Source organism: Acartia tonsa, chromosome 15 (assembly GCF_053477335.1).
Source record: "Acartia tonsa isolate MP-2025a chromosome 15, ASM5347733v1, whole genome shotgun sequence".
NCBI lineage: Eukaryota > Metazoa > Arthropoda > Copepoda > Calanoida > Acartiidae > Acartia > Acartia tonsa.
The window spans coordinates 15,101,276-15,128,322 of NC_137274.1; the positions used below are offsets into that span (position 1 = coordinate 15,101,276).

General features: G+C 35.9%; 1 protein-coding gene across 7 annotated transcripts; it reads left to right on the top strand.

Annotated features, from left to right (window-relative positions):
- The first annotated feature begins 1,931 nt into the window (after positions 1-1,931).
- Syn1 (Syntrophin-like 1) lies at positions 1,932-25,341 on the top strand. Of its 7 annotated transcripts, XR_013875558.1 has the most exons (25): positions 1,932-2,019; positions 2,722-2,777; positions 4,936-5,049; positions 5,708-5,747; positions 6,338-6,399; positions 7,445-7,513; positions 8,006-8,058; positions 8,414-8,454; positions 9,003-9,064; positions 10,092-10,160; positions 10,750-10,844; positions 11,450-11,497; positions 12,350-12,406; positions 12,904-12,959; positions 13,495-13,598; positions 14,225-14,316; positions 14,660-14,731; positions 15,676-15,736; positions 16,614-16,697; positions 18,130-18,210; positions 19,358-19,401; positions 20,088-20,219; positions 20,660-22,705; positions 23,076-23,150; positions 23,651-25,341. XR_013875558.1 is itself a non-coding variant. In XM_080150163.1 (23 exons), exons 2-23 carry the CDS (start codon positions 2,754-2,756, stop codon positions 20,667-20,669), a joined length of 1,470 nt encoding a protein of 489 aa, XP_080006289.1. In that variant the 5' UTR covers positions 1,932-2,019; positions 2,722-2,753; the 3' UTR covers positions 20,670-25,341. The 7 variants fall into 7 exon arrangements, 2 of the variants coding, with proteins under 2 accessions (XP_080006289.1, XP_080006290.1); XR_013875553.1 differs by having other exon boundaries at positions 20,660-24,972; positions 25,176-25,341; XR_013875557.1 differs by having other exon boundaries at positions 20,660-23,150.
- The last annotated feature ends 1,706 nt before the right edge of the window (positions 25,342-27,047 follow it).

Consider the following 27,047-nt stretch of genomic DNA (forward strand, 5'->3'; position numbering starts at 1 on the left):
GAACCAACCATTACAAATCAATTGTATCCAAAGTTTTGTGTCAATGAACAGTTGCTTTGGGTACTGGTTTAATATTCAGTCTAATGTCCCTTCCCTCCCTGGTACTATTAGGATTGGTATAATCGTAGAAAGCTTAGCAACTATATAATCATTAAGTACCAGAATGTCCGTGCGTTCATTTAAATTGGTGAATTTGTAAAGATATTTTTTAACATTAATTAACTTTTATATTGCGATTCCAATAACAAAAAAAGAAGTATGCTGCGTGAAAATCAGCTCCTGAATAAAATAGCCGAAAACCTCCCAAGGCTCTGATAAGCCTCTTTAAACTTTGAGAACTCTAAAAGTTCAAAAGCTTTATATTAAGCAAAACAAAAAAAATTCTTACTACTTTATGTAATACAAGTTGCTTCGCCTATAGCCTCTAGGGAAGGTGGGAATGTCATGAAAATAGCCAAATACCATCTCAACAAAATTAATAAACCTTCCATAAAAAGTAAAAACCATTAATTTTCTAGATCTTTAGCTTCAGACAAAAAAAACCTTACTACTATATATTATTGGATTATCTGACTGTTAGATTTTATACTTTTATGAATACTGTCATCCAGGGATCTAAATGGATAAGACAATGGACGATAAATTGATGTACATCTCCAATGATGATACACAAAATTACCCCTTCTACAGATGGAAATTAGTGATTGTGAAAAGTTTAAATACTTGAAACTTAATGACCCAACTTATCAAAATTCACTCTACTCCCTAAAGTTCATAAGCCAACGAATAGGAAAATGTTAATATAAAACTTTGGGGACTAGTGTAATAAACAGTCCATTGTCCCCTCTCTCTCTCTTTGTCATCCTTGTTAAAAGTAAACATCTTATTATATTGTTATCTTTAAATTTAAGAAGAAAAAGTTGTTAATTTTATAAAGTAAAATAATTAAGTAGTGATTTATCAATATTATTCCGGATTTTAAAAAAAACTTTCAGTTTGAACTTTATTCCAGAATAGCTTCGAAACCGATTGATATTCGCTGGATTAGAACCGGTTCTAGCTCAGCAAAACTGAAAAATCATGTAAAGCATCGTATTATAGACAATTAAAAAAAAATTAAAATAAAATAATATAATTCACACCAGTTTTGTCCTGGCCTTTGTCCTCTTTAGCCTAACAAAACTGGTATTAATCTAATAATTTTTCATTTTCATATCCGCGGAAAGTTATCTATAATACGATGCGATAAAGAACTATTATGCATGTTTTCCCAAAATAGTTATAGACCTTTCATGCAATAATAGGAACCTTTACTGATTAAGAGAACCATTTCGGTTCAGTGGTTAGTGGTTTTACTCATTCTGTTTCTGTTATATAATAAGTCTTTCAAGATTATTTACCTAAATGAAAAAAATCTTCCAAATTAAAAATGAAAAAATCTTCCAATTTATTATCAGAAAGATATAGAATTACACATTTTTGTAAGAAAGAGCAGTTGATTTCTCATTTTTTGGATTCAAGAAGCTTAGGAATTGCAGGAAGGGAAAAGACATTGGACTATAAATTACAATGGTACCCAAAGTTTTAAAAATCTGACCGTACGCCTGTCCGTCCATAACGGATAGCTCTTAAAATTAATTTAAGAATGTTAGAATGGTCCTATCAATTTAAAATTTAGCATGGTGATTTCAGTAGTAGTTAAGTACGATTAAGAAAGTGTAGCAATTCTATAATCGTCACCAGAATGTCCATACGTCCATGTTTTTGACAACACTTTTTTTATGTGATATTATTGTCCTATTCATTTGATAATTTAAAATCTGGATACTTAGACTTATACATCTAAGTTCTTATTCAATAAGAGTTAATGTTTGTCCTTCCGTTTCAGAGCTTTGCTTTTATGGATGTTGTATTTTTCATGCCTTATTTATACTTTTCAGATAGATATTTTAAAATGAAGTGAAATACTAAAACAATTCCTTGGCTGGAATAGAAAATAGTTCATCTAATTATCGGTAGGTAAGTAATTTTGTTGTTTTCCACGCCCCTAGTGGCCTTTAGGGGCACTCGAGGTAGACTCTCCGTTGTTTGAGATGAAAAAGTAAAAAAAAAAATTGGGGGTCTTAGAGAAAATTTCCACAAAATAGCTGTAAACCTTGCCAGGACCTATGAGAAGATACCTTGTAAAGGAGAACCATATAGGTTCAGCAGTTAGGGATATTCTTTGGTACATACAGATCCTGTTACTTAATTATGAGGATATTGTTCTCATGTATAAAGAAGATATACAACCATGCTTTTTCTTCAAATTACCTTATTCAATCTTTTTGTCAGAAAATTTCTTTCGAATCGGTTCTCAGTCTCTCTCTCTATCCTTCTCTGTTTGTCTGTCTCTCTTTCTTTCTCTCTCTCACTCTCTTTCTTTCTTTTTTTTCTCTCCATCCCTCTATCTCTTTTTCTTTCTATCTCTCTCTCTCTTTCTTTCTTCCTCTCTCCATCTCTCTCTTTCTCTCTCCATCCATCTCTCTCTTTTTCTCTCACTCTCTCTCCAATGAATATCAGCAAAACATGACATTCATTATTGTAAAAAGTGACACCTGCCATACTTATGTTCTTTTTTTTGAAATACTGCTTTATAATCTATTCTCTCTTTATCTCTCTCTTTGTGCAATTAAGAAGGGCAATGGTTATAATATTAATATATAATTTTTTAATTTGTAGACTTCTGAGAAGCAGTATAGTTATCAGTAATCATGGAGGACGAATTCAACGGGAAGGTGATCTCTTCTTGTAAAGTTTTTCTAGTATGGCTTAAAAACCGGTTAATATCCGATGGATGAGAACCGGTCCTCAGCCATAATAAAGTCATTTTTAGCATCGTATTACAGACAATTTTCCACGAAAATTAAAATGAAAATCACATCATAAAAACCTACCAGTTTTGAAATTTTTCATTTTAATATCCGCGGAAAGCTGTCTAAATACGATGCGATAAATAACTATTACCACGTCATTTAGTTTTAACTCTTATTTATATTAGAGGTTCCCAACTGCATTCTATTCATTGCTATAACTATGACTAGTGGCTACGCCCCCGTGAGGCCTTGAGGGGCATGTTAAATGTTTCTCTTTTCAATCTACGTTAAAATCAGCGGTCTACCCTTAATATATTTTTTTCGTCGCTAAATGTGGTTAGTCATGTTTTTTTCCTCTCTTGGAAAGGTAGTGTTACCCTCCTCCAAAATAGCTGTGAACCTTCCCAGGACCTATGAGAAGCTACACTGTAAAGGAGAACCATATCGGTTCAGTGGTAAGCGAGATCCTTCGGTATACACCGCACACAGAAAGACAAACAGACTGAGATCCTTTTACTAGTCGACCCCTATTTTAATTTTAGAAAGAAAAAAAAAATTTTGGGGGTGGATTTTTCATTTTTTGTGGTGTTTGGGGTGTCCCACCCCCCAAGAAAATATTTGTAAACCTTCCTGGGACCTATGAGAAGCTTTTCTGTAAAAGAGAAACTGATCGGTTCAGCAAATAGCCAGATCCTTTGCTACAAACAAACAAACAGACAGACATCGTTCTACTTTGTATTATGGACTAGCGGCTTCGCCCCTAGCCTCTAGGGGCTTTGCCCCAAGAGGTTTGATCAACTTAATTTTTCGTATTTTAGATTTTAAAAGAAAAAGTAAAAAAATTTTTTTTTTTTTTTGGGGGGGGGGGGTATTTTCATTTTTTGGGGGGGTTGGGGGTGTCCCACCCCCCAAGAAAATAGCTTAAAACCATCACAGGACCAGTAGGTATATTCCCTGAAGAGTAGAGCCCAATCGGTTCAGTGGTTACTGAGATCTTAAGCTTCAGACGGACAGACAGACGGACAGACAGACATCGTTCTACTTTGTATTATAGATAAGTATATATTAAGTGTTATATAGTACCTAGTCTTGTAACTTATGCTTTCTGTTATTTTTATAAAATGTTAACTTTACTATCACAAATTTTGAAAGTTTTGGTTGTAATTCAATAAGTGCAAAGTAAAATAATCAGTTTTTATTTCAATAGGTACCTATCTATCTAAACTGTACTTATCACAAAATGATTCACAAAATTACCCCATCTCTAGATTAATAATTGTGAAGCAACAAATTAAATGATAGATTCTCTGTGAGAAAAAGTCTGTTTCTTCTTAGACATTTATTTGAAATATATTTTCGTGAACATGGCACTCTCTTCAGTCTAAATGACATAAATCAAAATTCAATTAAAGTACCATGCGTTTTTGATCCAACGAATAAAGTTTTAGGTATTAGGGTAATTTACAGTCAAATGTCCCATCCCTTTCTGATTAGTAATTCGGTGAACATGGCACCCTCTTCAGTCTAAATGACATAGATCATTTTAGTTTAACTTACATTCTGAATTCAATAAAAATACTAGGGATGGCAATCTGTCCTATTTTTGGACCGAATTCGGATTCGGATTCTTACAAGAATCTGTCAAAAAAATGGCAGATTCCCGCGGATTCCGGATTCTTATTTTTGGCGGATTCCGGATTTTAGCAATATTTTAAAAGGCTTTTTTTTAATTTAAAAAATTAAGTGTTTTCTATAATTCACTTCCGATAATCGAACCAGATTTTAAAAGATTTTATAATCTTTGCCCTCAGAAAGTGAGAGTTGAAAGAAAAAACTTAAGACGCTAATTTTAGCTTACCAATTAAGAATCCAAATCTGTTATTAAAAAACAAATTCCTGATACGGATTTGGATTCCAAAATTAACCAAATATTGGGCGGATTCCGGATCCCGGATTTGGATACGGATTGCCAACCCTAAAAAATACACAAAGTTTTGGAGCCAATGAATAAAACTTTGGGTACCAGGGTAATTTACAGTCTAATGTCCCTTCCCTCTCTGATCAGTAATTGTTTTTTAAGAGTGGTGGACTGGACATTCTGATAAAGACAAATTGGTACAAGTGTACAGTGGTACTAGAGCCACCTCACCTGAACATCACTCTAGATGATGATATAGATCTAGTAACATCACAAGTAAGTACACAAGAGTATAGTAGTACTGGAGCCACCTTACCTGAACACCACTCTTGATGATGATGATATAGATCTAGTAACATCACAAGTAAGTACACAAGTGTACAGTGGTACTAGAGACACCTCACCTCAACATCACTCTTGATGATGATATAGATCTAGTAACATCACAAGTAAGTACACAAGAGTATAGTAGAATTAGAGCATTCTTAACATTATTCTATAGATCTAGTAACATCATAGTAGTACTAGAGCCACCAGTCAGTCTTTTTGTTCTTTAGTCACTGAGTCAGTCTATCAGTCTGTCTGTCCGTTAGTCAGTCAGTCTATAACGCTAAGGGGGAAACGCGATTTGCTCGGTCTAGGCTCATATTCAAGAAAGAGAGCTGAATTTTTAGGGATTAAATCATTTTAGATACTACATTTTTTCACCAAGTTACATTAAGATTTGTCTAAAAATTGCAGTGCTAGGTCGATTTTCAAGTTGTCATGATTTTAAGATCATTATGATTTTTAAAAAGGTTTTGAGATTTATTTTACTAGGTACCTAATTTTAATGTTAATTTTTTATCCCACTGCTCTATAGTTCATTATTTCCATCAATAATATATGAGCTTCTCTACATATAAATGTTGTCATCCTTGTTTTCTTATTTTAGTTGGACGCCGAAATCACCATACCTACAGATGTTCCACAAGGTAATAAGATAGACTAGCTGCATAGAAGCCTCTAGGACCACTTGAGGGATGATGACCTAGGGGGCTTGGTGTCGCTTTGGGTTCTAGACCACTCAAGCACCTTGAAACATACTCCAAGTTTTATTTCCGGCTTAAAGCGTTCTTTCGCCCTAGAGACATCCAACCCTTTGATTGCACGACCTTTGTTTTAAAAGTCCTAACTGTGCATGGTAATAAGTTGCGCCTGTTTCGGGCCAAGGCATTACCATTACTCTAACTTGGACCTTCTCTGTTAGGAGAACCATAGTGGTCCAAAAGGTTAGCGAGATCCTTCGGTACAAACACACAGACATCCACTCTATACCTAATTAAGTCCTAAACTGTAAGTTTTGTATAATAAGCATAGGTACAGCATTTACGAAATTTTAAAGAAATTATGTTCCAACTTCTATAGGTACCTTCAATGTTGAATATTAAATATTTTATTTTTTAATGTTAGTTTGTCCTACCCTCTGATTTTAGAGCTTCGCTACTTATGGATGTTGTCATCCTTGTTTTTGCTCTAAAGAGACGACATAAGTAGAAAACTTTAGGTACCAATTTTATTTCAGGACGACGCGAGGTGCTGGTGGCGAAGTCGCATGAAAGCGGTGGATTGGGTATTTCTATTAAGGTAACCAAAGCAGGAATCTAAAGGGATAAGCATAGCCGTTAAAATTGATGTTCATCCCCAATGATACTACACAATATTACCCCTTCTGTAATTTACAATTAGTGGTTGAAACGTTCGAAAGCTCAATATAATGAATCAACCAATCAAAATTTAGTAAACGTTCCCAAAGTTGTTGAGCCAACTCATAAGAAAACGCGATTATAAAACTTTGGGGACTAGTGTATTAAACAGCCCATTGTCCCCTCTCTCTCTCTCTTTGGATTTACTTGGCTGTTATGTAAGATTAATAGCTGATTTTTTTGTGTAGATTCATTTAAACATTGAGCATCTAGTATCTAAATCACTTTTTTCTAGGGGTGACTTTTCATGGGTGGTGGTTGTACCCTCTCCCAAATTAGTTATAAACCTTTCCAGGACCTATGGGAAGCTACCATGTAAAGAAAAACCATATCGGTTCTGTGGTTAGCGAGATCCTTCAGTACACACACAAATTTTGTTACTTTATAATATTAATTTTAAAAAGGAAAAAATCTTAAGAATTCTCCCTTCCTGATTATACAAAACATGTTTGAGGCCAACTAATAAGACAACATAATTATAAAACTTTGGGTACCAATTTTATTTTTTATTACAATATCCCCCCTCTTCCTGATTATACACAGCATGTGTTCCCAAAGTTTTTAGGTCAACTAATAAAACTTTGGGTACCATTTTATTTTTTACTAGCGGCTTCGCCCCTAGCCTCTAGGGGCTTTGCCACAAGAGGTAATAAAAAAAAAATTGGGCGAAATACGTAAAAGGACCAAGAAAATCTTCTACAAAAAAAAAAAGATGGGGGGGGAATTTTTTGTTTTTGGGGGGGTTGGGGGTGTCCCACCTCCCAAGAAAATAGCCTAAAACCACCACAGGACCAGTAGGTATATTCCCTGAAGAGTAGAATCCGATCGGTTCAGTGGTTACCGAGATCTTAAGGGACGGACGGACGCACACACAGACGGACAGACAGACAGACATTGTTCTACTTTGGGTACCAATTTTCTTCTAGGGAGGAGTGGAGAACAAGATGCCGATATTAATCTCCAAAATATTTCCTGGTATGGCCGCCGACCTCACAAGGAACATTTCACAACAAATATTAGTTACCTAGTAAAGTCCGGGATTCTCCTTCGATTTTTAAGTGCTCCTGTACTAGAGAATCCAGAGCATCATACACTTGTAATGGGATGCGATACTATAACACTCAAGGATATTAGGTTAAGTTACATCCAACAGACTACCAACCCTTTGATTGCACGACCTTTGTCTGAGAAGTCCTGTTTTGGATTAAGGTTTTCCGTCTACTCTAACTATTAATGTCGCGCACCTGACACAGCAGCAGTAGGAATCGTTTAGTCTTTAGTTATGACGCGGTGTCGGTCCGAGATTCGAACCAATCACCTCCCTGACGACACACAGACGAACATAAGACAACATAGTTATAAAACTTTGGGTACCATTGTAATTTACGTTCCAACGCCCCCCCCCTGTGTACCCAAAGTTTTAAGGCTATAAATATGACAACATAAAACTTTGGGTACCTAGCTATTATTGTGAATGTTACTTGTGCAGAAAACTTCATGTTGGCGACGCTATCATCAGTGTTGACGGCGAAGATCTCAGGTATACAATCTTTTAATCCGTTCCTTATCCGGGGGATTAAAACCGCTTCTGCGGCACACTAACCGCGGAAAACTGTCTATGATACGATGCAATAAATATTTTATTTGCTAAGACTATCAAAAGAAGAAGAACTAAAACAAAATTTTGGGGGGTAATTTTTTCTCAGGCGCGATTTCTCTTGAGAGGGTGGTGAAACCCTCCCTCAAAATAGTTATAAACTTTCCCAGGACCTATGAGAAGGAGAACCACATCGATTTTGGTACAGACAAACACATACACAGACACTTGACCTATAGACATCCAGTTACTTTTATAAGAGTATAAGCTGCAATAATTGATTTCTTTGTCTTTTCAGGGACGCTACGCATGATGATGCCGTTAGAGTTTTAAAAAACACAGGAAAAAAATGCTAAATTTAGTTATTTAAAAGTTTTCAAACGTGATTTTCTCGGCTCCTATAAAAGATAGGCGGCATAATTAGCATAATTAGGTATAAAACACACATGGCGGTCAGACTTCTTTTAAGAAGGTTTTTAGCTACTTTTATATTTTTCACATATATCCACACACCTTTTAATTTCTCGGCCTGCATAAAAGAAAGACGGCTAAAACTTCTTGTCAACATTCCCCTAAATACGTAGCATAATTAGGTATAAAACACCCAAGGCGGTCGGAATGATAATAGGCAGGTTTTTAGCTATTTTATATTTTCACTTATATCCACATATCTTTAATTTTCTTGGCTCCTATAAAAGCTAGACGTCTGAAACTTTTTGTTTATCAATATGTAATTGTTAAATTAAAACTATGATTGTCTTAGCAAGTTAGATATTTATTGCTTCGTGTTATAGACAGTTTTCCGCGGATATTATAGCTAATAACTAGTTGTAATTCAGCGGATATACATTGGAATAAAAGATAAATTTAGCATTGATATGTGGCAGCAGGACCCGAGGTGAAACTGGAGGTCAGATATTTGAAAGAGGTCACTCCATATTTCCTAAAGGTCAGCTTTATCTCAGGGATCTAAAGGGATAAGACAATGGCAGATAAATTGATGTGCATCCAAAATGATGATACATTAAATAATCTATATTAAAATTAGTGGTTGAAACTAAGCTACATACAGACAAACATTACTTTTTTAAAGGGATAATAGAAGTATATTTTTTTAGGCGACACTTTTGAGCAGCATTGGTTGGGATAATGTAGATTTTTCTTGGGAAGGTTTAGGTGCCCCCACAAAATAATTGAAAAAAATTACACTGTAAAGAAGAACCAATTAACCCAGCTGTTAGCGAGATCCTACGCTACAGACAGACAGACATCCTGTTACTTTTATAAAGGGATAATGGAAGTATATTTTTTAGGCGACACTTTTTATCAGCATTGGTTGGGATAATGTAGTTTTTTCTTGGGGGGTTAAGGTGCCCCCACAAAATAATTGAAAAAAATTACACTGTAAAAGAAGAACCAATTAACCCAGCTGTTAGCGAGATCCTACGCTACAGACAGACAGACATCCTGTTACTTTTATAAAGGGATAATTGAAGAATATTGTTTTAGGCGACACTATTGAGCAGTATTGGGTGGGATACTGTAGATTTTTCTTGGGGGGTTAGGGTACTTCTCCTAAGTAGTTGAAAAAAACTACACTGTAAAGGAGAACTAATAGTTCCAGCTGTTAGCAAGATCCTAAGCTTCAGACAGTCCAATAGACAGAATTTTAAAAAGGGATAATGGATATAGGGTTTGACCAGATACCGGATATTGAAACTATCTGGCTTGATATCGTCAATATTTCATAAATATTACAGATTGACGGCCTTATGGACATATAGACGGACATACGGACATGTAGATATTGTGTTACCGATCCTAATTGTATTTTAACAACATTGTTTTATGAAGAAAAGTTTTTAACACTACTTCGGTTAGATGACCGGATATTCAGTATTAAAAATCAGCCGGATATCCGATTTCCGGCCAAATTTGTATCCACCCCAACTTTGAATGAAAGTATATTGTTTCAGGCGACACTTTTGAGCAGTATTGGGTGGGATACTGTGGATACTTTCCTAGTCACTCCGGATACCAACAGAAGGAATCATTTTCAGTTTACACACAATGTAAATCCGTTCCATTGATATCTGTTGGTTTAAAATCGGTTCTAAGGCATACTAACCGCAGAAAACTGTCTCTGATACGATGCAATAGATAACCAATTTAATAGGCAGGGAGTAGGGATTTTAAGAGATAACCCAATTGTCTATAAATTGATGTACATCTCCAATGATTATGCACAAAATTACAATTAGTGGTTGAAACATTTGGACACTCAACTAATTGAACCGACTTATCAAAATTCAATAAAAGTTTCCATGATTGTTAAACCAGAGAATAAGAAAACGCTATTATAAGACTTTGGAGACTAGTGTAATAAACAAACAGACCAATGTCTCCTCCCTCTCTGTAATGTTTGTCTGCCTTTCTTTCTCTCTGTTTTTTCAACAATAATTTTACTATCTACAAAAAGGGTAATTTTGTTTATCATCATTGAGGATGAATAAAAATTTACCGTCCATTGAGTTGGGGAGAAACAAGCACAAAGCAGTTAGGACCCCAGACAAAGGTCTAGCAATTAAAGGGATGGTTATCTGTTGGGGTTTTCAACTGAAAATGATGTTGATCAGAGTAACAACAAATGTGAGAGCTGACTCCAGAAGCATTCCACTTCACTTTTCCATTCTCTCCAGGCAGGGAGTTTCTGGTGACCAGGCTTCCAGGTGAGTTTTTGGTGTCATGGCTTTCAGGTGAGTTTCTGGTGACCAGGATTCCAGGCGAGTTTCTGGTGACCAGGATTCAAGGTGAGTTTTTGGTGATCAGGATTCCAGGTGAGTTTCTGGTGACCAGGATTCTAAGTGAGTTTCTGGTGGCCAGGATTCTAAGTGAGTTTCTGGTGACCAGAATTCCAGGTAAGTTTCTGGTGACCAGGATTCCAGGTGAGTTTCTGGTGACCAGGCTTCCAGGTAAGTTTCTAGTGACCAGGTTTCTAGGTAAGTTTCTGGTGATCAAGATTCCAGGCGAGTTTCTGGTGACCAGGATTCCAGGTGAGTTTCTGGTGACCAGGATTCCAGGTAAGTTTCTGGTGACCAGAATTCTAGGTATATTATATTTCCATCCTGTCTAGAAAGAGAGTTTCTGGTTGGAAAGTAAACTATGCAGCGGGCTAAAATAAAGACCTCCCCCTTCAACCTCCTTTACCCCATCCCCTCCCCTTCTTCTGGATAAGAGCGAGGGGAAATTGCAATCTAAATTGACTACCTACAGTTTTTCTCCTGTCATAATATCCACGTATATTTTACATCCATTATACAATTGCTTTTTTTAGATGTTTTGAGATATTTTCACCTGATCAGAAGATTTCTTGTGTATTTAGGTGATTTTATTATTTATTAAAATTGTTCTATCCAAGTCAAACCTTATATATTAAGATTATAAAGGAGGGATGGGAAATGCATTGTAAATTGTTTGTTCCCCACCCCTTTACCCTTTTTTAAAAGTCTAAAGCTTGTTATGGTCTGGAAATTGGTGGGTTAAATTGATTGGGATGTACAAAAAAATTATTAATAGTGTCTGAAATATTTATGGATGTTGTCATACCTTTTACCTAATCGGGGCAGGATTCTCCTTCGAGTTGAAAAGATCATCTAAAGGACCCAAGCTAGGGCATCATCCGCTTGTAATGGGATGTAATACTTTAACGCCAAATGGTGGATATTAGGTTTAGTAACATCCAAAAGACAACCATCCCTTTGATTGCACAACCATTGTCTAAGAAGTCCTAACTGTGCATAGTAATGAGTTGCGCCAGTTTATGAGCCAAGGCATTCCCCCTACTCTAAATATTAAATATTTATGTCGCGCACCTGACATAGCAGCAGTAGGAACCATTTTCAACGTCTTTAGTTATGACGCGGTGTCGGAACTCGATTCAAAATTATCACCTCCCCGACAACGAGGGGATGCGCTACGTGTTGAGCCACAGTCGCGGGTTATGGATGTATGTTGGGGTACATGGCGATTCTACAACTGGCAGAAATACAACTAGTTGTTTTTTTGTCAAAATGTAAAAACTTCTGCCAAAAATACAGTCGCACTTAAAGTTTCTGCCATAAATACATCTAACGCTGGTATTTAAACATCCAAAATTGTCAATTATACATCCATTTCTTGCCAATTTTTTTTTATTATTATATGTCATAAATACACCCTTTATTTTTGTTTGTAGAGCGGAGTCACCTCAGTCAGCTGGAGAATGGGCCACATCTATCAGCAGTGTAATCAGGTTAGACATCTCTCTCTCTCTCTCTTTGTAACTATGAGCAACCTGTACATAATTTACTTGGTCTGTCTGTCTGTCAGTCATGCTTCAAAGACAAGGATATTTGGGTATTTATCTTAAAGGTTTCGTGATTTTTAAAAATCCTTAGCCTCTCTCATTTTCCCTCTCTCTTTCTCTCCGGCTCTCTCTAGCCCCCTTTCTCTCACTCTCTCTCTCCCCTCTCTCTTTCTCTCTGTTCTACAACAACTTTGTCCATCCATTTGCATTTTGGATGTTTTCATCCTTGTTATCTATCTATCCTATTTTTTTCAGGAATAAGGTATAGCCAACAAGCGAAATAAATCTTAAATAATATTTGGGGGAGGGGGGGGGGGGGAGATGGAGAGGTCATCAATTTTACTATGTCTTGCACCCCCCCCCCCCATAACGACCGCAGAAAAATAGGTTTCGTGATTTTTTTCCGGATAATTTCATTGTTGGTATAAGCCGTATTTATTTAGAGATACTTTTTGCGAGGCGGCTAGCTTGGCGGGCAAACAGCTGGGCTGCAATGTTGGTAAGTTTTTAAAAACGAAGATGTTCTTTAATTTGGGTATGTCTGTCTGTCTGTCCGTCCGCCCGTCCGAAACGGTTAGATTTTTTCGTTAATACAGACACGTTAGAATTATCCTATCCAACCACAAACTTTGCATGATAATTTCTATGACAGTTATATACTATATTGAAAACGTAGCATCTCTATATTTATTACCAATAAGTCCGTACATCCATTTAAAATATGCTGATTTTTTAACATTTGACAGGAGATATTGTTAGTCCCTCTGATTTTAGAGCTTCAAAACCGATTAATATCCGCTGGATTAGAACCGGTTCTAAGCTATACTGAAAAATCATTTACTGTATCGTACAAGTATATATTAATTAAATGTCTTATCCTTTAAGATCCCTGTTCCTAGAAAACGTTATTATAAAACTTTGGGGACTAGTGTAATAAATAGCCCATTGATGATTGTCCCCTTTCTCTCTCTCTGGAATAATTTTCTCACGGTCAGTAAAATTTTCCCACGGCATCTTATCCTGTTTTTTTTTAGGTCGGCTAGGATGGGGCCGGGTTCAGCTGCAGGATCAACCCAATTCTGCGTCCAGCGACAGCTCCTTCGACAGCGGCACCTCGTCTGGCGGTGGCTGGACTCAGGTAATCGTAAATGTACTTATATGTACAAATGCTCCGTAAAATTATGATAATTGAATGTCGTCTTCTTGTATTCAAATATTCTAAAACATCACCAAACCTCGTTGTTCTTTGACAGTGGCACCTCGTCTGGCGGCGGCTGGACTCAGGTACACACAATTCAGCTTTTAATCCGTTCCATATCCTCTGGTTTAAAACTGGTTCTGAGGCACACTAAGAGCTGAAAACTGTCTATGATACAATGCATTAAATACTTAGTAGGGATCTAAAGGGATGAGACAATGGCCGATAAATTTATGTACAACCCTATTATGATACACAATAATTACCCCTTATTTGGATTACTATTTTTTGTTGAAACGTTTGGACACTAAACTTCTAACCAATCAGAATTCTATTAAACAATTTCAAAGTTGTCAAGACTACGAGTTTGAAAACGTTATTATAAAACGTTGGAGAATAGTATACCTAGTATTCCAATAACATTCTAATAACATACTAATATTATTCCAATAACATTTAAATAACATTCCAACAATATTCCAATAACATACCAATAACAATCCAATAATATTCCAATAATACTCTATTAATATACCAATAATATCCTAAAAATGATATAATTGTAGGTGTTGCTAGGCCTGACAGACTCCCACTTGCTATGGTGGGATGGAATACCAAGCACACAACAACAGTGGACCAATCCTAATAAAAGCCTCAGGTAAGTTTCTGTGCAGTTTCTCTGCGTGAAACAAACTTACCTAATGTTACCTAATAAAAAAATGAAGAAAATATGTCTTTTTATTAGTTCTTAATTTTGATAATCCTTAATAACTCATAACTGAATAGGTATTTATTTGGGTGGGTTTTTAATCTTTATATCCATCTATCTACTATCTATCTATTCATCTATCGATCTATGTCTACATATCCATCTATAGATCTATTTATCTAACTATCTATTTACTCATTTTTCCACCTTTTTACTAATATATCTATCTACATATCTCCCTATCTATTCATCTATCTATCTACCTTTCTATTCATCTATCTATCTATTTTAGATTAATCTTGACGAGACTTGTGAACCACAGAGGCCTTGCAGTTCAGTCTGACCAATTTTGTATTTGTCTAAGGTAGGTCACACTTTGGGTACTGATTAAACTTTGGGTACCAGTATAATTTAAAGTCCAATATCTCAATGTGCAGACTGAGCAGTTCTTTATTTCTCTATGGTATAGTAAGTCACACTTTGGGTACCAGTTAAACTTTGGGTACCATTATCATTTATTGTCCAATATCCAGCTGTTAAGTCTGACCAGTTCTGTAGGTCACACTTTGGGTACTAGTTAAACTTTGGGTACCAGTATATTTTAAAGTCCAATATCTCAATGTGCAGACTGAGCAGTTCTTTATTTCTTTATGGTATAGTAGGTCACACTTTAAACCAGGGTACCAGTTAAACTTTGGGTACTAGTATTATTTACAGTCTACTTTCCCAATGTATAGTCTAAGCAGTTCTTTATTTGTCTATGGTATAGTAGGTCACACTGGTATAGTGGTACCAGTTAAACTTTGGGTACCAGTATCATTTATTATCCAATATCCAACTGTTCAGTCTGACCAGTTCTGTAGGTCACACTTTGGGTACCAGTTAAACTTTGGGTACCAGTATCATTTACAGTCCAATGTCCCTATATTCAGTCTGAGGAGCAGTTCTGTATTTGTCTAAGGTATGTTACAGTTTGGGTACCAGTTATGAATAGTTATTTATCGCATCGTATTCTAGACAGGTTTCCGCGGATAGAAAAAATTAAATACCTACAAGTTTTGTTTGAAAGTTTTCTGTAATACGATGCTATATACATGATTTTTCAGTATGGCTGAGAATCAGTTCTCATCCAGCAGATATTGATTTCCAATAGGTATGGCTTTAAGACTGATTAATATCCGATTAATTAGAACCGGTTCTCAGCCATATTGAAAATTATTCGCTAAAATAAAATTATCTGCCCCTATCTATAAATTTGAAATGATAGACAGTTTCTGAGATCTTAATGGTTATGTTTAATTTGTTAAGGCACGGAGGAGAGGAGGGAGTTTCTTGTCATCTCATCTCATTTGATACCAGGAGTGAACAGGTACATAGATAGATAGACAGACAGTTAGTTGTGATATACAGACAGAGTTAAGTTAGACAGACAGACAGACAGTTGAGATAGATAGACAGACAGACAGACAGTTGAGATAGACATACAGACAGTTGAGTTAGACAGACAGACAGACAGTAGATAGACATACAGATAGTCAAGATAGACAAACAGACAGTTGAGATATACAGACAGACAGTTAAGATATACAGATAGACAGTAAAGATAGACAGACAGACAGTTGAGATATACATACAGACAGTTGAGATATATAGATAGACAGAGAAGACAGACAGACAGATAGTTGAGATATACAGACAGACAGTTGAGATAGACAGACAGACAGTTGAGATGGACAGACAGAGTTAAGTTAGACAGACAGACAGACATTTGATATAGACAGATAGACAGTTAAGATATACAGACAGACAGTGGATATATATAGACAGTTGAGATATACAGACAGACAGTTGAGATAGACAGACAGACAGTTGAGATATACAGACAGACAGTTGAGATGGACAGACAGAGTTAAGTTAGACAGACAGACAGACATTTGATATAGACAGATAGACAGTTAAGATATACAGACAGACAGTGGATATATATAGACAGTTGAGATATACAGACAGACAATTGAGATATACAGACAGACAGTTGAGATATACAGATAGACAGACAGACAGTTGAGATATACAGACAGAAAGTGGAGATATACAGACAGACAGTGGAGATATACAGACAGACAGACAGTTGAGATAGACAGACGGACAGTAAAGATAGACAGACAGACAAATAAAGCTTAAACTAATGCTGGAAGCTGCTTAGATTCATTTGTTCTCGTACGCACATACGTGCCACTGTTTAGGCTGCCTGGGCGAGTAGGTTGGTAACAAGCACGCTAGCGGCTGCCCGCAGGGTTAGGAAGTGGGTCACTCCTATCAGCTATAAGGTATGTTTTACCCTTAGGGGATGGGACAATGGTCGATAGATTAATGTATCCCCAATTTATGATAAGCAAAATTAACTCTTGTTGTTGATTGTAATGCACCTCAATAATCCTTACAATGTTTTAGATAGCGAATGTCAGTTTGTATTTTCCAGGGTATAGTTTAATTCATAGTTAATGCCCCCACCCCCGAGATCGGTTTTTAATAAATGCCGCGTTTTTTCGACAATTTTTTAGACATTGATTGATTGAACGAAGACGATGGGAGAGTATACAACATAAGAATTTAAATTTTAAAATTGTTATTTTAGCCATACAACTTAAATCAATTTTCGCTGCATATTTATCAATGCTTTTTTTTAGATCTGTATTAGACATTATACAAATGGCCAAAATAATAATTTTAAAATTTTGTATACTTTAGTTGTATACTCTGCTAAAAACCTTATTCAATCTTGAAGATCAATGCCCCGTACGATTTTAACAGAGTATACAAAACTTGAAAATTCAAAATTTTAAATTATTATTTTAGCCATTTGTATAATGTCTAACACAGCTCTAAAAAGACGCATTAATAAATATGCAGCGAAAATGGATTTAAGTTGTATTAGATATTATACAAATGGCTAAAATAATAATTTTAAAATTTTGAATTCTTATGTTGTATACTCTCCCATCGTCTTCGTTCAATCAATCAATGTCGAAAAAATTGTCGAAAAAACGCGGCATTTATTAAAAACCGATCTCCATCCCTCTATGAACAAATTTAAAAATATCTAGAGAATGAGTTTAAACGTTAATATACTCCTTAACAATGTAAGGGGGGGGGGGTTGGATGAGAGGCAATTTTTGTAACAAAACCTAACAAAACAGAGGTACTCAATTGAGAAAAAAAACGGCAAAACCGCCGCTCTAGTCGAGATGTTTTTGCTTTTTTTCGCCAAATTAAACAATTTTAAATGATCTAAGACAAACTTATAATTTCCATAAAAATGTCTCTTTTTATATTTAATAATAACTATTTCAAATATGGCATTATTTAATAAAAAATTTAATCAATAAAAGTGCAAATATAAGAGAATTTTTAAGTTTGTCTCAAAAATTTTCAATTCCTTGAGAAAAATGTTAACTCTAAAAAGCTCCAAATAAATTTCAATCATGGGGGTAAGGGGCTAGAGTTTTTTTCTTTGTTCCTTACCCATTATAATATATATATATCATTTCAGGGTAACTCTTGGGGAGGGCGGTTGGGTATTTTTTTTCCAGCGGGCGATTTCTCTTGGGAGGGTGATGGTACTCTCCCACAAAATAGTTATAAAACTTCCCAGGACCTATGTGAAGCTACAAACACAAAGATACACAGACAGACATACATCCTGTTTTTATTTCATGATTGTCTGATCCCCTAGAATCCCTGATTATTATTTTTTTTCAGGGTAACTCTTGCGAGCTGTTAGTTGATTGTGAGGAAGGGTTTACTGTCAGAGATCTTGCTACAAATACTACTGTATTACACAGGAATAGCTTCAATACATACACACAGACAGACAGACAGACAAACAGACAGAAATCTTGCTACAAATACTTCTGTATTACACGGGAATAGCTTCAATACTGACAGACAGACAGACACACTGACAGACAGACAGACGGACAGACAGACAGAGATCTTGCTACTAATACGACTGTATTACACAGGAATAGCTTCAATACTGACAGACAGACACACAGACAGACGGACAGACACACAGACAGACAGAGATCTTGCTACCAATACTACTGTCTTACATAGGAATAGCTTCAATACAGACAGACAGATGGACAAACAGACACACCGACAGACAGACACACAGACAGACAGACAAAGATCTTTCTACAAATACTACTGTCTTACACAGGAATAGCTTCAATACAGACAGACAGATGGACAAACAGACACACCGACAGACACACAGACAAAGATCTCTCTACAAATACTACTGTATTACACAGGATAGCTTCAATACAGACAGACAGACTGACAGACACACAGACAGATAGACAGATAGACATACAGACAAAGATCTTGCTACTAATACTACTGTATTACACAGGAATAGCTTCAATAGAGACACATAAACAGACAGAGAGACAGACGAACAGACAGACAGATATACAGACAGACATATAGACAAACAGACAGATAGACAGACAGACAGACAGACAGAGATCTTGCTACTAATACTACTGTATTACACAGGAATAGCTTCAATACAGACAGACAGATAGACAGACAGACAGATATCTTGGGACATTGGGTTGTTTATTACACTAGAACAAAAAGTTTTATAATTTCTTTCTTATTCGTTGCTTTAACAACTTTGGAGACTTTTATTAAAATTAAAATGTGGTTTGTTCAGGGATCTAAAGGGATAAGACAATGGTCAGAAAATTTATTTACACCCCCAATGACGATACTCAATGATTACTCCTTCTAAAGATCGAAATCAGTGGTTGAAATGTATGAACACCCAACTCAATAAATCAACCAATAAAAAGTCCCAAAAGTTGTTAGGCAACAAATAAGAAAACGGTTTTTTTCAAACTTTGGGGACCAGTGTAAAAAATATCCCATTATCCCCTCTCTCGCTAGTTTTTATTGAAGCTTTAAAAAAAATCTCCCTAGGCCCTTCTCTGAACTACTGCATAGCAATGATGATGGGACGAGGTGAGATTTTCATAATTCACTTTGTCTGTCGAAGACGATATCATTTCAACAGAGTGTACAACTTAAGAATTCCAAATTTTAAAATTATTATTTTAGCCATTTGTATAATGTCTAATACAGCTCTAAAAAGATGCATTAATTAATATGCAGCAAAAATAGATTGAAGATAATTTGTTTTTCTTCTGTGAAGGCCGTACCAACAAAAGCGAAATGATTAAATAGATAGTTGTATACTCTGTCTAGTCAATCAATCAATCAAGAAACGCGGCATTCATCTTTCAAAAACCCATCTCTGGGCTTGGCAGCCGTGCGTAAACCGCGATTAAGCCTCAAGTTTAAACCCGTTTTGATTCTTTGAAAAAAAAATTGGAAAGAGTGATTGCCATATTTGGGTCAGGGACTTTGGTTTTAGTTTTAATATTATAATGGGGGAGAAGTTAGCCACCCTTCTCCATTTTTAATTTTAGTTTTAAAAAATAAATGTTTTGGGGGGGGGGTGGCTAATTTATTTCTACGGGTGATTTCTCTTGGTCGGGTGGTGGTATCCTCCTCCAAAATAGCTATAAACCTTCCCAGGACCTATGAGAAGCAACCATGTAAAATAGAACCCAATCGGTTCAGCAATTAGCGAGATCATGTTACTTTATTACAAGGGTAACTATTATGAAACTTAATTACGTTTTTAGGTTGCTATGGCTGCAGTTTCAACAAGGAGGGGAGGAGGAGTTTGACCTCGGGAAGAATCCTAAACCAGTTGTCTTTGTAATACACACATTCTTGTCAGCCAAGATCCAGCAGCTATCAGCAACTGGCAGCTCCAGGAACAGTTTTATTATGCTGCTGCTTGGAAAAAATAAGGATGACAACATTGAGACCTTTTTAGAATGCTTTAATATCTGTTTATTCTACTTGAATGTGAATGAATTTACATGATGAACATGAAAGACAAACTATGACAATAAAGAAGGTTAGGTGAAAGTACTCCAAAGAAAAAAGTAAAAGTAATTTTCTACTATGGGAAGGTACTAATTCAATTATTAAATTATTAAAGTATTTTTTTCTGGGAGCAATTTCTCTTGAGAGGATGGTGGTACCACAAAATTACATTATAAAGGAAAACCATATTGAATATTAATACAGCAATTAGCAAGATCCTTTGATACGCAAAGATAGACGGACTTACACATATATCCTGTTATTTTAAATAAAGATTAGAGAGAGCAGCATTTCAGTCAAGGCGTGTAATAAAAACTGTGTACAGGGGATAGCTCTGTGTAACCACGGCCACCCAACCATCTTCCTCCACTGCAATGTTGGCCAGCAGTGCTTCATTAGCCAATATGTCCTCAGCCACTCTCCCTCCTATGTCCTCTTCTTCTGGAGTTGCTGCCACCTCGTTTGGTGGCGCCAATCCATCCATGACCTTGTCCTCGAATACTTGGTCCTCAAATGCAGCGGTGTCAGCGTCTAATATGTGGGCTGCTATTCCAGCAACCTCCACGTCTCAACCAACCTCTGCTTCTAATTTATGGTCTGCCATTCCAGAAACCTCTGCTTCTAATATGTGGTCTGCCACTCCAGCAACCTCCGCGTCTAATTTGTGGACTACCCCATCATCGACTGCAAATTCTGCAGTTTGTTCTGGTGGCAGCCGCATGGCAGCTTCATCCTCCTCCTCTAATCTGTCAGTGTTGTCCCAGAGTGCTGCTGTTAATACCGGTGAAGCAAGTAAAGAAAATCCTCAATTGTCAATATGGGATCCGAAAAAGAGTTTTCTTGTTTAGTAAATCTACGTGATGATAAGCAACAGAAATGGGATGATGAATTGTAATAGATTCTGAGACTCATTTTCCATTGATAGATTTGAATCTACTATAGGGCTAATTTTGTTTTTATATTAATATATCAACTAATACTCTATCCTGTAAGAATCTATGTAAAGGTTGGGATTATGGCACCTTAAAAACAAACTATTTTGCCTCCAATAGTTCTATATTTCATTATGATTTACTACAGCATGATGCGCATGGAGATTAATGATACCCATCTCCTTATTTTTTTACAAAATAGATCGAAAAAGGGGAGGGGGGCTCTTCTCAGGCCTAACCACTGTAGGGGTTCTAACCCTGTGGGGCCTATGCATGACCTAAATTAATAAGCAAACTTTCAAATTAATTCAAAATAAGGGGGTTAGGAATTTAATGTGTGAAATTACTTGATTTCCTAACTTTGCGAAAAATATATTATTTTGGAGTCAAAAAAGTTTATTTATTGGTCTCAAATTTCTGTCCTTAAATCCTAATTGTGTACTCACAGTACATGGCCTATATAATAATATATTAACTTTATGAAGTAAGAATAGTTATTTATCACATCATATCATAGACAGCTTTCTGTCAATATTTAAATGAAAAATTATAAGATTAACACCAGTTTTGTTAACCCTGAGATGCCAAAGGCATGTTATAACAAAAAAGGTTTTAACATTATGATTGTACATTGTTTGTAGAAAACTGGATATTATATACTACAATACTATAAATGATTTTTCAGTATGGCCGAGAACCGGTTCCAATCCAGCGGATATTAATAAGTATCGAAGTCATACTGGAAATAGATTTTCTCAAAGTAAATTATTCCGTCTAACTCTATTCCTATATAATATTATCATTATCCCAATCAAAAAAATGAAAAATTTTAAAATCTTTGTGTCCGAAACATCGATTCAACAAAAATTGTTTAATTTCTTCATCTAATCCTTGTATTTAAGTAACATGATGTCTATCTGTCTATTCCTTTGTAATCACTGAACCCATATGGTTCACCTTTACAGTGAAGCTTCTTTTATTTGCCTAAAAGGGTTTTATTCATTTTAGGCAAGGTTACCTCCACACTCCCAAGATTAGAGTACAACATTGGAGGGAAAAAGGGTGAAATAACTGTATCTCACCATCGCATCAACCATGTGCAACCTTTTTATTGGGTCATTGAAAATCAACCAATGTTGTCACTTATATGATCACAGCCATGTAGCAAAAAATAATTTTGAATCAGAAAAAAGGTCATTGAAAATGAAAGGGGGGAAGTTGTCTGTATATACATCAATACTCGCCCATAAAAATAATTTTATTATAGGTTAACCCCCCTTCTAAAAATTCCCCCGGCCCTAGAGGCTTCTACGGGTGTATCTGCTAGTATAAAATTATTATAACATATCTAAAACAAAAATCAAGTAAGAAATGATGATAATCACACAATTGTGGTCTCCAAATTATTGCAATCATTGAATCTAGTGCAGTTCATGGTAGAATAATCCTGGTAACGATTATCTACAAAAATCTATGAATTATAAAAGCTTAACGTACATAACTTGCCAGCACACTATGTCAAGCGGCATAATAAGGCCTATCAATAATCTGGAATTGCCAAGATCCAAAGATGCACTGGGAAAGCTTACTGAAGAAAAATCGCGTAAAATAAGTCCTTTTCGCGCATTCATGTGCACCACAAGGTAACTGTGCATTAAGTAATCACTATTCCCAGATTATTTGTAGGCCTTCTTTTGTGCTAGCAAAAGCTATACGTTCCATCGTTTGGCCATTTGCAGCCTTTAAAGTTAATTGATTTTTTATAGATAATCGTTACTAGGAACATTTTACCGTAAAATGCACTAGATCCTAATTATTATATGTATGTTTTTTTTAACCGTTGTCTGACTCTGTAGTATTGAAACAATCATAATAGCTCAAGTCACAATATTTAGTTTTAAACCTTAACCTAACTTTGGCAAGCTTTGTTGTTTGTGGGTTGAAATTTCTCCTATTTGTTGGCTAAAAGCCTTGTGTATAAACATTTCAACCAGTAGTTTTAGTTTCAATGTACATTAATTTATTGTCCATTGTCCTTTAAGACCCCTAGGAATATAAAAGGTTCTGTTAATGTGATGGCACACACAAGAAGTGTTTTAACTTTTTAACCAATAATTCTAGAACGTGAAAGTTTGGGGTCTAAATCTAATTTACTATTATCCCTTAAGATCCAAATAATGGATTTATTTTTCTTGGATCTTACATCAGATTATCACATACTCTAATATAGTGAAACTTTGTAGCTGGCTAAAATAACGAACCCCCCATTTGCACACCATCCCATTCCCTCCTACTGGATGGACAAACTGGCCAATAGATGATGTCCATGTTAGCAATCTTGCAAAGTTAGGTTATTATTTTATCCGGATTTGTGATTTGAGTTATATAACCCCTAAGTGATAACTTTGACCAAATTGTAATATTTAACCTATAACTTAATAGTTATTTATTGAATCGTATTATTTTCCGTGGATAATATTCCATTGTAAGTCCCCATAAGGGCAAACAAAGCAGGTTTTTTTTATTTTATGATTTTTGTTCTGCTAAACTCATGGAAAATTTCTGCAATACGTGATTTTTCAGTATGGCTCAGAACCTGGCTCTAATCCAGCGGATATTAGGTGGATTCGGAGCCATACTGGAAATTGATACATCATTAATGAACAACTATAAATGAGTAAGGTGAATTTCATGGATCTAAAGGGATAAGCCAATGACCGATAAATAGATGTACAACCCCATTATTGATAAACAAAATTACCCCTTCTGTAGAATACTTTTGGGGTTGGAATGTTTTAACACTCAACTTAATTAAACAACAAGTTGTTAAGTCAACGAATAAGAAAACCCAAAGATTTATAATAACATTTTCTTATTTGTTGACTTAACAACTTTGGGGACTTGTACAGAATTTTGATTGGTTGGTTTGTTGAGTTGTCCAAGCGTTTCAATCACAAATTGTAACATACAGAAAGGGTAATTTTGTGTATCATTATTTGGGATGTACGTTAATTTATCGGCCATTGTCCCTTTAGATCCCTTTAATAACTGGCTAAATTTTCACGATCCACCTTCGTAATGTAACAACCCCCTTTGTGATTCTATAATTTGTAGCGAAGCTACTCGATAATTCACTTTGTCCGTCCGTCTATAAAACCGTTGGGGAAATTTGATTTTCTCAGCAGTTTTTCTAGGCAAACAGTTAAAACAAATATATAATTTACCTAGTCCGTTAGTCAGTCTGTAAGGCATACTACACAAATTATAAAGGTTTCGTAATTTCTTAATAAATTTATTCTAGATTTATTCTCCTTTAAATCAATTTCCATCCATGATTTTCTTGTGCTTTGCTACGTATGGATGTTGTCATCCTTGTTATATTTTAGTAAGGACATTCTTTTAGGTATTTTAGTCTTCAAGTCGGCCATAACCACTTTGATTTATTGCCATATAAATCTTTTTTAATTGAGTGTAGGGAAAATATAAGGGAGGGAGAGGACATTGGACTATAAATTACACTGATACCCAAAGTTTTTAAGCCACATTCTCCAATTCATTGGCTTAAAAACTTTGGGTCCTTTTATTGAAACTTGATAAAGATAATTTAAACTTGCTGAATCTGTCCATACTATTTCACCAAAAATTTTAACTGAAGGGGTAGTTTTGTTTATCATATTATGGAAGGGGTTAGATAAAGGGGGAGGTAGGTTGTGCTAAAATTCCGTAAAGGTGTGAGTTTAAGGCTTAAAAACAGTAGTAGAACAATAATATTCACTAAATATTTGTATTCCTTATTGAAAAGATCTATAGACAAATTTTTTTTAAGTTATCATTTTACTACTGTTTTTAAGCCTTAAAACTGACACCTTTACGGAATTTTAGCACAACCTACCTCCCTCTTTATAGTCCTTTGTCTTATTCCTTAAGATCCCTGACATCAATTATTTTTATTTATGTTAAATTTTCTAATATTGTATTTTTTGTGTTTTTTTTTGACATTTATGATTTATAATTATTGGCATTTATTATTATATTATTGTTGTATCATGAAATATAAATTAACATATTAAAATTGTGTTTTTTAGCAAAGCTTTTCTTACAATAGTGTCGGTTCCTCCGTCCGTAAGGGATCATTATCATTTTATTTATAATAATTGGAGGCGTACATCAATTTTACTGTCAATTATCTTATCCTTTCTAACGGTATATATGCATTTTTCTACTATTAATACAAGCAGCGCAATTTGAATTTGAACATGTGCGCATTTTTGCACAACCTTTAAATCAACAAATCTTCACACAAAAAAATAAGGTATTTGGTAAAATAATAATCTGTTAAATAGTCATTTTTGATGAAACATAAATGTACCAGGACAGGTTTTCCAAATATTTTTTATAATTGTTTTCTTTCAATGGCCAGAAGATATTTATATGAGGGGGAAATCTTATTAAACTGCTGTTTGAAATATCCTAGATGGAAAACACAAAGATAGGTATCTTGTTTTAGTGAAAATCTGAACTAAATCCTGCTGATTAGGTGCTACTAAAAAAATTCAATAAAAAAAATCGTCCAATTAAAAAACAAAATCTCCTAATTCTTAGAAAATCCCAGAGCGTTTTTTGTATGTCCCCCTAGAGCGTTTGTCCTTTAGATGGTTTTATTGCATTCGCATGTTTTTACCCCTTGCTTGTCCTTACTATTGTAATCTGCATATATTTAATTCAGTATATTCAATGTTGTGTGGTATCCGCCGAGGATAAAGGGCAGACACCGGAGTTCAATTAGATTACGGCAGTGTGACAGACGTGGACACCTTACTATAGAGAAGCTACGCTTCTCTAGCTTTCACTAGATAATGATCAACATCTATTTCAGTTGTCACTTTATTGAAGGTTTGAAAGATACTGAAGCTATATACAACAAACAATAATTACATGGATAGGAATAGATAATCATAACATAAAAGCATAAATAATACATATACAATGGTCAGTTTGGGCAATAATGATCCCCCATCCCTGAAAAGGGTGGGGGAGAATTAAGAATACAGTTAACCATAATAAACATGACAGATTTAATCATTAATTCTAAGCGTAGGGAGGGGGTCACTAGACCCCTTCCCCAGGACTCGGGGGAGGGCCATTGACCCTCCACCGAACCCCAGATCAGGGGTGCCATAGGCATGGCTCACGGTTGCCGAATACCACAACTCTCCCCTCGGAAGGCTGGGAGGCGGTTTCCCTACCAAACTTCCGACAGTGGTTGAGGCCTTCGGTCCGCTCCTTAGGGCTAAAATATATACAAACGATAATGATTCAATGGAATCCTAGTGGTGAGTATCTTCTTAGGGTTGATGGGCTCCCAATGTGGGGTAGAAGGCAGAGGCTGGCTTGGGTTGGACACGTTGGTCAGCGCCGGCAGGTATCAGGTTTGCTGGTGGCACAGTTGTTGCTGGAACAGTCAGCAGTGGGGCCTGCTGGTTGTTGTTGGCAGCGGCTGGGGCACTGGCTGCCAGGTTGATCGTCTGAGCAGCGGCCTGGCCTCCTGAGGGGCCGCGGGGTCTGCCAGAGGGCGGTCCTGGCCTACCTGGGCGGTCATGCCCGCTGTCGGTTGATTTCATAGACACCATTTCCTCGGCTGCTTCCCTGCCTATGGGAATGGCATCCCAGTCCACTGAAAAGTCCCGGGACTTGGCATGGTTGAGCCTGGCTCTAGCCAGCGCTTTCCTATATAAAGCTGGATGGTACAGGAACACTTGTGATATCGCATTCAGGGCT

Coding starts and splice junctions, on each gene's coding strand:
- Syn1 (XM_080150163.1), top strand. CDS start 2,754: ATGGAGGACGAATTCAACGGGAAG. Junction 7,514..8,005: donor GTATGGCCGCCGACCTCACA/AGGAACATTTCA, acceptor TGTTACTTGTGC/AGAAAACTTCATGTTGGCGA. Junction 14,317..14,659: donor AATCCTAATAAAAGCCTCAG/GTAAGTTTCTGT, acceptor TATCTATTTTAG/ATTAATCTTGACGAGACTTG.